We start from the raw sequence: 12,325 nt of genomic DNA on the forward strand, positions 1-12,325 counted from the left end.
TTAACTGAAGAAGTAGACCTGACAACATGTCGTGTTTGTTGTTTTCATGTCGTAATTGTTATGTTAAAGGGTCATGTCATGTCAAATCTGTTATGTTAACAGATTTTTAACAGATGACTCGATAAAACTCGATTCGTTAACGGGCCGTGTATCGTTTCGTTTCGCGTTTACGAATCATGCAAGAAATTGACATGTTTAATATCTAGACCTGACAAACAGTATCTTATTATGTTCTTAACAAATGATCTAATAATGACGCGATTTGTTAACGCGTGACACAATAAGGATCCGATCGTTAACAAGTTGACTCAAAACTTACTATTTTCGTGTTATTTCATATCAATTTAATGTGTCGTAAAAGAAATTGACAGGCTTGAGAAGAGGAATAGACATTGGGCTTTTTGTAATGCACCCGTAGTGCATTTCTGATTCCTCCAATGTAACTTTTTATGATCAATTTCTTCGTCTCTTGGTCTAAAACTCCTTGGAATTTGGAAGCACCTCACCCATTTAAAGAAAAACCAATTTACCAAGGAAAAATGGGTTAACCTGGCCTTTTATGTGTACAATAATGACATCATAAAATAAGAGAAAAAACCTCTCATTCTTCACAAGTCAGACTACCTCAAGAACTTTTCTTTCGTATTCAGTTATATACAACTATATATCTGTATCTCACTCAAAATACGAGCCCTCCATTAGCTTCCTCTCGATGCTTGTTGGCATTTGCTAAATAAATCCTTGTGCTCTTTCCTCAAAATTTTGATAGTCGTCGCTGTACTCTTCCACCGTAGTAGTGGCAATCAAAGAGGCAGCCTGAAGGAGTAGAAGGGCAGACGCAAAATTAGATTTAAACAACTGCAGGGTTCTTTCTTTGAAATCTTGGCTGCATTGGGTGATGAAGCCCTCACGGCCTGTTACGACTAAGCCTTATCCCACTAAGTGGAGTTGGCTGTATGAATCCTAGAACACCACTACGCTCGGTTTTGCGTTAAGTCTTTCCTTAGCTAAACAAGAACAGCATGAATTGAATTTAAGCAATTCAAAGGTGATAGAGTTGCACATCCAGAAGTAGCATGCTGGAAGGCCTCAAGTATCAGGTTTGCATGAGTTGAATTCATCAACATTGACAAGATTTCAGGGCTTGGCAATCCCCTCGTTACAGACTCTGCGTACTTGTGATCCTTCAAACCAGAGACGTTTATAAACACTTGCTTCCCATCCACTTCAAGTTTTGGCACTTGAGCATTTGCCTTTGGAGGTGGGGGTGGTGGCATCTGAGAGCAGCTTGGATCCGCTCGAGGAGCTCCGCGTGTTGTCGCTGTTTTTTTCATGATTGTCTTCGGATAAAATAGTAAATACCAAACCAAAATTAGAAATGAACTCTAAGAATCATTAAGGCTACGTTTGGGTGAGGTATTTCTGCGTTCCAATGTATTAATATCAAGTTAATAAGAGAAGAATGATAACAAAATGTTAGATACAAGGGATTATCAATGCACAAATAAATTAGAGACCTTTAGACTTCTGATGTACAGATGTATCTTCCTTGTATCGCTTTGTATAGTATATAGAGAAATGCTAAGGGGACTCTCTATGGACTCTGCCATCTCATAGTTTAATAACAAGTTTAATGTCAATTTAGCTGAGAGTTCATGGAGGGTTCCACTTTTGAAAGGGTCTTCTTAGCAATTTTCATGTATATAATACACACTATACGCCTTCAATGAATTATCAAGGTACAACCCAACAAACTTACGTCTCTTCTATCTGATTTATGCCCTATTTCTTTTGTATTCTTTCATGCACCATATGAGCAGGTATCAAATAGGGATTTGTAAATGATAGATTCCAAGTAGGGATTTGTTAACCCCTAGCATGTCTTTGTAATACTTATGAAGTGCATTTCTAAATTCTAATCCCTCCTACCTAGTTTTTGGTGATCGATTCCTTACTAATTTAACCTCAACTCCAAACATAGCCCAAGTTATTTTATATAATATAAAGGATTGTAATAACGGAGAGAAAGTGATTAAATCATTGAGTAGTCCATTTGTTAAAAGGAGTAGTGATATTCACAAACTCATTTTTTTCCGTATATGCTACTTTTATTGTTTTTGTCCTTTGATTCTCTTTTGATTTATTCATTTCTAATGCTAAACATAAAAAGGGAGGAGTGAACAGGGAGAAAAAGAGAGTGGCAAAATACTTCCCCATTCGTCTTTGAGAAATACTAAGAGACTCTCTCAAAATAGAACTCTCTATGAACTCTCTACCAACTCATGATTTTGGCAAAATGTTTTATAATATTGACATAAAAATTGACGTCAAACTATGATATGACAGAGTTACTTTTGAGAGAGTCTCTTAGCATTTCTCTTCGTCTTTCCATTCACATTCCAAAACCATTGTCGAAGACTATGAAAGTTGACATTGAATTTCTGAAATGCAATTTCAAACGTTTCATCTTCTTTCCCATAAAAAGAAAATATAGTGGAACAATTCGGTGTTATTCAATGGGGGCAAAGCTTTACATTTAAGAGTGATTTTCAGTGTGCCCGCATAATACAAACGGTTAGATACTGAGTATATCAGGTTGTTTTTCCGACACATTGAAAATTTCTCAACATTTAAACCAAGAAAATGCAACTCAATAAAGTAAACAAAAAATGATTGAAATGATGCATTTAGGAGGTTAAAATATAGGAACTGATGAATCCAAACAAAAAAATGGACATACTTGGACGGTAGGCAGCTTCTGAGGAATCTTATTACCGCTTGATTTGCTAGCAGTCTGCTTCGCCCGACCCATATTTCTGTATGGAGAGAGACCAGACACCGACAGAAACTTGAAACAAACAAATAAAATAAAAATAAAAAACCATAGAGGAAGACAGAGTAGAGAGCTATTGGGTGTGGGACTGGGACTGTACGAACAAGAAATGCTTCCTCTTCACGCTTATGGCGTGGGTGGGGACCGGGGAGAGTCCTATAGCAACCCCGAGTGTCCTCATGCCAACCCTTCTTTCAAACTTCTTCCAGAAAATTTCTCTTATTTCCTCAATTATTAACCGTAGACGTAAACCTGACAGGAGGCAGATTATTCTCTGCTCTCTCACTTCCCGTTCCCTTCTGTTTTGTATAGTCACGGTTAAGTCGCGTTAATATTTTATATATATCTTTTATAGAGATAATAAGATAAAAAAGAATAGTAATATAAAATGTTGACGTGACTTAACCGTGACCACACAAATAGGAGGGCACGGGAAGTGGGAGGGCAGAAAATCTGCCTCCAACCTGACAACGGGTCGTGTTTGTCGTTTTCATGTCGTAATTGTTATTTTAATGAGTCATGTCGTGTCAAATCTGTTATGTTAACAGATTCTTAACAGATGACTCGATAACGACTCGATTCGTTAACGGGCCGTGTATCGTTTCATTTTGTGTTTACGAATCATGCAAGAATTTGACATGTCTAATATCTAAACCTGACAAACAGTATCTTATTATGTTCTTAACGGATGACCTAATAATGACACGATTTGTTAACGCGTGATATAGTAATGATCCGATCATTAACAGGTTGAATCAAAACTTACTATTTTCGTGTCATTTCATATCAATTTAAGGGGTCGTAAAAGAAATTGACAGGCTCGAGAAGAGGAATGGACATTGGGCTTTCTGCAATGCCCACCCACCTATATTATTTCCTCCCTCATTTTTTAATATAATTTGAATAACAAGTTTACTCGCCATTAAGTATTACAATATAGTAGTATTTCTCTTTACTTGTAAATGAGATGACTTATGTTCGATTATCGCCAAAAACGAATTTGAATCACATTATTGCTAGTCTATTATTAGGCTAAGCTCACTCCCTCTCCTTTGAAAAAAAAAACTTGTGTGGGGGCTTGACTTGCCATCGAACTTCGTTGAGTGACACTACCGATCACTCAAATTTTGTCACATGGTAAATGAGCGTTTATTTTACCACATATTTATCTTTAAAATCATCATAACTAAATTTTCTTCTAATTAATACAAATGGTTAGATTAAGAGGAAATGGGAGGAATTGTCCCTGAACTATGATCCAATTTTGATCTCTAAACTAAAAATTCATTATATTTGATCCTTAAACTTGATAAAATGTGGAGGAATAGTCCTTTGTAACCAATTCCGTTAAATTTTAGGTAAAAGTGTTTACTTGTTAGTGAAAAGTGTATACAACAGAAAGTGCAGGCCTACCTCATCCTACCAACACTCGTAGCCCTCCCTTCACCTTCAATCTTTGATACAGTACTCCCTGCCAACCTCCCACTTCCAATCCCCAATCGCTAATGCCCACTCCCCAGCGGACCCCAATTTGTAGCCCACGGACCACCGCCTTCACCCGAACCCCAAACCCGCATCCCACAAAATTATTGAATCTTACCTGTCGAGACAGCATGAATGGATATCATTGTAAATTTGTTTGCAAAGGGAGATCCGAAGAAGTGTTCCAAATTTGGATTAGAAACTTTCTTTTGTTTTGGTTGTTGGAAGAGTGCTACAATGGTGTGGCTGGGGTTTGGAGGAGGGTGAGGCGGAAGGGAAGATGGGGGAGAGAGGGTTAACAAAAAATATGAAGTCCACAAAGATCACATCATCCAATTAACAGAAAATCTCACGGTGTTAGTATACAGGGACCAATGCTCCACATTTTGTTAAATTCAAGGATCAAATCTAATGAATTTCTAGTTTAAGGACACCAAAGTTACAATTCAATCATAGTTCAAGGACCATTTCTCCAATTTCCTCTTAGATTAATGACCCATATTTTTCCCTTTTTTTTTCCATTCTTTTTTTCATCTTAGACTATCCTTTCACCGTGCAGCAGTTGTTCTTCCTCAACTAGGTTTCTTGTTTCCAAAAATATTGATGAAATACTGGGTTGTCATTGTCATGGATGTTAATTTTCGTTGGGTTGGAATTGCAATGAAGTCTCGTCACCAAAAACGCATACAAAATTCAGGAAGAGGATCCTCTCCTGAGCTCAGGATGGGGATCCTCCTGACCATGAAATCAGGATCGTTCAAATTTAATCCAACGATTGCAATTATTATAATTTTTAGAAGGTCCTCCTGTTTGGAGCTGTTGGATTAAATTTGAACGGTCCGGATTTCATGATCAGGAGAATCCCCATCCTGATCTCAGGAGAGGATCCTCTTCCCAAAATTCAAGAAGCAAACAAAATTTTAACAAAATGTTGCTCATAATTATAAGAAGGAAGAGACAACTTTTTTTTTTTTTTCAAAATATGTAATCTGTCGGATTTTCATTTTCATTTTATGATAGTTGGATATGAAGGGAAAGACGGTTTGGCGAAGAAGATTGCATACGGCAGAGAGTTTGGGAAGACAAAAGAGGAGGAGAAAATAAAAAAAAAAAGTATTTGATGAATCTCATGGTGTATATTAATTAGTAGAAAAAATAATTACGATTAATTTAAATATAAAAAATTATATTTAAAACTTAATACATTTGGATGGTTAATAGTGCCACTCAGGAAAGTCCAATAGCAAGCCGGGCCTCACACAAGTTCTTCTCCTCTCATTTAGTGTAGCTAGTTTCTTTTGTTCAAAAAATAATAAGTTTCAAAATAAATTAATTGCAAATTCGTCACTATTGATATTTGCACTCTATTTAAATTTATAAATTCATTAAAATTACTAAATTGGAGGGGTTATATTCAAATGCCCGAAATTATTTTTCCGCATCTTTTTAATTTTTTAATATTTTTTTATCAAGTGTTAGTGGTGTGTATAATATCAAAAAAATATTAAAAAAATAAAAGAGTGTGAGAAATAATTGAGGGTGTGTGAATATAATCTCTTAACTATCAATTAAATACACCTTAATTATATTTTATAAAGAAAATTAATATTTGTTTTTTCAAAATAGGAGAAAAGCGGTCACTCAGTAATATAATCTGGATTCTGGTCTTAGGTTCGAATCTCATGGATGGCAAATTCGATACCAAATTAAGTTGTCTATTATGTGGTATAGCCGAACTTCTCATCTCTTAATGTAAAAATATCGATGTACTTATTATAAAAAAATAAAAAACTTGAACAAAAAGCTCTCGTTACTGTTGTTCATTTTAATGAAAAACCATATTTTTACACTAACAAATCAATCCTGATACTATTTAATTTACCTTTTATTTTATCATTTTCGTTAAAACTCAAACTTTCAAGTTATTTTCTTTAGTTTTCTTAAAATAAAAAAAATTAAAAAAAAAAAAAAAGAGAAAAGCGGATTAACAGTACCGATTAATGAAATTTTCACAATCCAAACCCGTCTCTTTCTACTAAACCCAATGCGCCGTTCACAACTATCGCTTCCCAATGCGCCGTTCACAACTAACGCTTCTCTGCATATCCTCTCGCCGCTCCTCCCCAGCTCTCTCTTGCCGTTCGAGAACTCTCCCTTCGAGCTCGATTTCTCCCTCTCATCTGGTTCGAGCACTCTTCACCGACAAAAAGGTAAATTTCCTTCTCTCTCAACCTCTATTTTTGCTATTTCGACATCTTGTTGTTCGGAGATTGAAATATTGAACTGGATAATTGGAGGGAAGGTAGAATTGGAAGATTTGGGGTTCTTTGAACTTCGTAGGCTCAGTAGCAGATTGAGTTAAGTTTTATTCATTGGTTAGAGAAAATGGGGCACCAATTCTTCGAAGGCTTCTTTGAATTGGTGCTGTAATATGTAGTACAGGTAATCACTTGGTTAGACTTCAATCTCTAATGCAGTTCTCTCAATCTCTCATGCTTTTTCTTTTATTGGGTTTTTGAAGTTAAGTACAGTAGATTAACTTTGTTGAGTTCTGCTCAAAGTTTGCAAGTTTGGTTGCTGGGTGTAATGGGAATGGGGTATTTTTCTATTTTATTTTTATCAAAATTTAAAATTGAAGTGGAATTCCAGGAATATAAGCACACAAGTTTTTTGGATTTTCTATAAAATTTTGAAATTCTAGAGTAGTAATATATGTAAAAAGGGTTTCTGGGTTTTCATCAAAATATAAAATTGAAGTAGAACACCAGGAATATGAGTAAAGGAATGCTTTGGGTTTTAATCAAAATATAAAATTGTAGAACACCAGGAATACAAGTAAAGGAATGTTTTTGGGTTTTCATCAATATTTGATTTGAAGTAGAAAACTAGGTATATAAGTTGAAATTTAAGTAGAACACTAGGAATATAAGCTGAAGGAAGGAGAATCAATACAAATTTAATTGATTTTGTTGAGTTTTCCTGGGTTCCAATAAATGAAGAGGTTGAGAAGTGGAAAATACAATTTTTTTGTTTTGTTTTGTGATTGTGAATTAGTGATATGGGATAGAGAGAAAAGTTTAACTGATTACTGTTTTCGTTTGGCATTGATCAGATGTGTTGTCGGATTTGCACAAGAAATATGGGTCTGTTGTCAAGTTGTGGTTGGGTCCGACTGAGCTATGAGCGTCAATAAAGGATTGCAACACAGTAATGTCAGAAGAAAAAAAGGCCTGTGTTTCTATTTAGTGAAGAGAGATATATAATTATGATGATGAAGAAAACGACCAAAATCACCATGATCAAGGATCTCAGGAGATGGAAGCATTGAGATATAGCATAGCCCATATTCAGGGAGCATTGGTGTAGTTCACCCCCTCGATGTCGGATAAGTGGATTTGCGAAAATTGTGGCACTGTGGGGCTGGTTGAAGGCAATGATGGCTACTTCTACTGCACCAACTGCAGCACACGAGCCGAGGACTACCAGGACACCGGAGTCGCAGATGAGGATTTTTACGATAAAGATGGTGATGCACGTGGAGGCCTCTACTCTAATCGTCATGTCCGCCGCGGCGTTAGCTCTGCCGTCAAACCTGAGCCTCTTTCCCAACCCTTAGACAACATCTCGCCTTTTTATAACGCTTTTAGTCAAACCAAAACAGAGGATCACAATGCTGTGGATGCCAAGGGACCCACGGGTCCCACAGATTTCGGACTGGATGGAATCATAGAGTTGAGTGTGGAGGACTATTATACACAGATTAGACTTAGGTATGTGATGGGACTGCAGCGGCTGATTGAGCTCCAATGCGAGGCTTTGGTTAGGAAGTTTAAGGTAAACCCTATGATTTGTGGGTTGTCTGCGACCATTTGGCTACGCTTCCTGGCAGGGACTCGGGTTTTCGATGATGATTGGGCTGACTCTGAGATGTGCCGAGGCCGACAAGGTTTTTAGCTACTAAATCTCATTTCTTTAAGAGAGTAAACCTATATATTTCACTTGAGTTGAGTTTTCTTGTTGTGGATTTTGGTTATTGAAGCAATACTCAATTGCTTGAAAGAAACATAAAGGAATATTTCAGTTTAATTGATTCTTATGTTCAATTATTGTTGTAGAAAAATGAATCTCAGTGGTTGTCTGGTAGAGGTCTTTTGCTGCATTAATTTTTATTTATTCATTAAATTTAGAAAATTCTTGATCTCAATGATTTTTTAATTATTGGGCTCCTTTATTTTCTTCTATGGTTATTGCTGTTTTTGATCACTGAGTTTCCTTGTTTCAGGAGACACGTTAGAAGGTTATAAGCCGCGTGCTAATTACAGAGCAGAACCGCACACAAAGTATGGTCAGCGAGCAGTAATGGTATGGTTTAGGTCGTTGAGAAACACTATACCATTATCTTATACTCTAGCTGTTTCCTTTCTGGCTTGTCATCTTTCCAGGGAAGCAGTCCTACCAACAGATATAGTAAAATGGTCATTAGAAGGAAACCTTCCATATTTTTCTGCATTTCTTCAAATTGAAAAAGAATTAGGAGGGCCTTCACGCGCATGTCCAATAAGTTCAAGCTTAATGTTTAGGCCTACTGAATCTGTGCCAGTGCAGAAGTTGGAATCACTGGCAGCAACCATTTCTGAGTCCATAGGCTTGCACTTACCTCCAGTCAATTTTTATGCTATAGCTTTACGCTATCTAGGTAAGTTATCTCTTCCAGTTGAAAAGATCCTCCCTCATGCGTGCCGCATTTATGAGTGGTCAATGCCTCCAGATTTGTGGTTATCAACAAATGAGTTTAGGCTTCCTACTCGTGCTTTTGTAATGTCAATAGTGATTGTAGCAGTGAGAATTCTGTACAATATTCATGGTTTTGGAGAATGGGAAAAATGTTTGTCCCGTAAACATGCTTTGTCTTCCACATCAAACCAAAAAGGAGATCTTGATACCATATCCAGCTCCAAAATGAGGTCTGGCTCAGAAGAGGATTCAGGTTCTCCGTCCCGCAGTCTGGATGATTTGGGTACAGATATTGGTAGAAACTCGTCAAATGCTCAGAGCTCTGAATTGGATGCTGCAGAACTTCTGTCCAGCCTTGAAGCAAGATATAATGAAATTGCCGATTCTTATGGTAAATATGTGGGAGCCGTTTTCTGTTGAAATAATGATGCAATTCAGTAGGTGTTCTTCGTATTATTCATCAATTTGCCCCCACCCTTCCCTTCAATTATTCGATCATAAAGTTTTAAATTCTCACATTTTGTTGGCAGAATATTGCAAGGACTTGCCAACGTATCTGCAGTTCTGCAAGGATGTAGTCTTTGCTGGATCAAAATCATTGTTGAATGATGAAAAGGAAGAAGAGCTAATTGAATCATTATGGGAATTTTATCAGAGTGGAAAGGTAATGTATAGCTTGACTTCTGTTGCGATATTGTCTTCTCAAACACATATTTTGTGACACATATTAGATAAAAAATTTCTGTACTCAGCTTAATTGTGGACAGAAACGCTTAACTGTGGCACAATTAGTTCAAATTCTTTCAGAAGCCCTTGGTTAGATGTAAATATATATGTAGTAAGCCAAGGAAAACAACCTGATTGGTATACCCGATTGTAGAATGTTATGAAATTTGCTTTGTTAGCATCTCTATCTGAAGTATATAAGTTCTTTGTAATAACAACTGGAAAGATTGGTCACTTTTGTCAGTATTTCACACCAGAAAACAATGATGGCGAGGCTAGGCATCCTTTGTTTTTTTATAAAGTTGGGGCTTGTTTGGTACTCTGCTTGAATTCAACTTTTTAAACTCAAAAACAATTTTCAAGTTTTATGCCTTAAAAACTTGTTTGGTATGACTATTTTTAAAAACTGAACTCAAGACTAACTAAGAAATATAGTCTATTCTCTAAAAACATAAAAAGTGAGTTTTTAGAGTTTTTAAACTTAAACTCACTCATTTCTTCTCTCCCTCCTCCCCTCTCACTCCAAACCTATCTCTCTCTCTCTCTCTCTCTTTTCTTCTTTCTCTCTCCTTTTTTTTTTAAAAATTTTTCGTCTCTCCTCCAATCCGCTCTCTTTATTCTCTTGGTTCTTTCTTTCACTCATCTTCCTCACTATCTCGTCCAATCCTTTCTCTTCTTTCTCTTTCCTTCACTCCTCTCTTACTTTCTTTCCTTCTCTCTCCTCTTTCTCCCTCTCCTGCGACCCCCTATTTTCAGATCTCTTTGTCTAGTTTAAGTCGTAAGATTTAAAATTTTTAAATAACAAACCAATCAAGTTTTTGAGTCTTAAAGAAAATTGTTTTCAAGAAATGTTTTGAGAAATAATAAAAATTTTCAAATAGGATACCAAACAGACCTTTGGGCTTTCTCCTTGAAACTTAATTTTTCTTATTTGCAGCCCATCGTGGACATTTTGTGGCTTGACCCCATTGATTGGACTCCAACTAGCAAATTTCCTTAACTTTGAAAAAGATAGAAAAATATGGAAAAAAAAAGGTTAGAAAATTAGTGTGATTAGTAAATTCTGATGGAAGCCTCTCTAATTGAGATGTGGCCGTACTTCATGCCACTCATTTGAGCTTTCAATACATATACTGCATACAGGCTAGTTTTTTCGAACGGGATATTATCTTTTTTCGCCCTTTGAAGTTTGTGATTCTGGAGCTTTGATACATCTCGTGTTCACTTTTAGTTAACCGCATTTGTTTCACTGGTTTTTGTCTTGATGCATATAGACAATGAGAAGGACATACTTAACTAGGCTTTTAGTCCGACCTGTGAATAATACACCATTTCACAATGTATATTGTTGGTTTTCAGGATTCCGAAACAGCAGCCGGAAAAGGATTGTTTGGTGATAGAGATGTTGAACAGAAAATGTTGAGGGACAGTGACGAATGTGCAAGTGATGGCACTCCCTTCGCAGGCGACCATCAAAGGAACAAAACTGGCGATCATTCCTGTGCCAGTTCACAAAATAGTCATGGCTCAGGAGCTAATGACGCGGAAACTCTCAAAGATGAAGCCATTCGTCGAATGAAATTAGACATGGAGGAGAAGAGGTTTTGCTATATTCCCCCGAGGGTGAACCTCAAAAGATTTGATTACCTTCACTATGTGCGGAAGAAGGATGAAGGTGCGTATACTTACGTTGCACATGCAGATTATTACATCTTGCTTCGTTCTTGCGCTAGAGTTGCCCAGGTTGAAATTCGGTGTATGCACATCGCGGTGTTGAGCATCGAGAGGAGGCTGGCATGGTTGGAAAAGAGAATCAATCACTGCTTGCATTTGACCCCTCCCGTTGTATCATGCCAGTATTGCACTGAAATGTTTCCAGATGCGGAAAATAATATTGGGGAGTCGATTGATTAATGGTCGAGATTGAATGATATATGAATTAATGGTTGAGATTGAAAATAGATGACCTAAATACTTGAAGAAATCAAACCTAACAATCAAAACACTCATAGCATTGAACGACACGTAGCATTGAATTCAAGTTCAACTGGTGTGTTTGAAAATATGCACCATTCCAAGTATATTATAGAATCAATCGGGGCGTGAGAGGCAATAGTTTACCATGTGGCGGATGTCAGCAGTTTGAAATCGCTTATCTACATAGGCTATATTTCTGATGTGTTGTACTTGGTCTCAACATTCCAAATCGCATACAAACCCAATGTCTTCGTTGACCCAGTCTCTCCGTCGACATAAGAGTTGACGGTAGCAGTTCGTCCTTTTTGGCGGCTTTACTAATTCATTAGGGGTATTGTTTACATGACGGACTTTTATATTCCAAAGGGATTTAAAAGTGAGAAATAAATGGATTATTAAAAGTTAAATAGAATGATCAGAAATGCAGAATTACATAGCTATTTAAGAAGGATTTGTGATGGCTCCTTACAAGTAGTCATTTGTAAATCTCGCACATGTGGGATGCAACACGAGAACGTCAAGGAGTCACTTATCATATTATTATTTTCGCCTAAATTCACTTCACTTTAGCGT

General features: G+C 36.8%; 1 protein-coding gene and 1 long non-coding RNA gene across 2 annotated transcripts; one reads left to right on the forward strand and one right to left on the reverse strand.

Moving 5' to 3' along the window:
- Positions 1-525: 525 nt before the first annotated feature.
- LOC139195121 (uncharacterized) lies at positions 526-3,000 on the reverse strand. Its single transcript, XR_011579760.1, has 2 exons — positions 2,741-3,000; positions 526-1,340 (listed from the first exon to the last, which is right to left on the reverse strand). It is a non-coding gene; the product is annotated as an uncharacterized lncRNA (long non-coding RNA).
- A 3,318-nt stretch (positions 3,001-6,318) lies between these two features.
- On the forward strand, positions 6,319-11,734 carry LOC103400626 (TATA box-binding protein-associated factor RNA polymerase I subunit B). Its single transcript, XM_008339279.4, has 5 exons — positions 6,319-6,525; positions 7,428-8,261; positions 8,598-9,440; positions 9,580-9,713; positions 11,135-11,734. The coding sequence occupies exons 2-5, from the start codon at positions 7,694-7,696 to the stop codon at positions 11,687-11,689; spliced, it is 2,100 nt and encodes a 699-aa protein (XP_008337501.1). The 5' UTR covers positions 6,319-6,525; positions 7,428-7,693; the 3' UTR covers positions 11,690-11,734.
- The last annotated feature ends 591 nt before the right edge of the window (positions 11,735-12,325 follow it).

Source organism: Malus domestica, chromosome 04 (genome assembly GCF_042453785.1).
Source record: "Malus domestica chromosome 04, GDT2T_hap1".
Classification (NCBI taxonomy): Eukaryota; Viridiplantae; Streptophyta; class Magnoliopsida; order Rosales; family Rosaceae; genus Malus; species Malus domestica.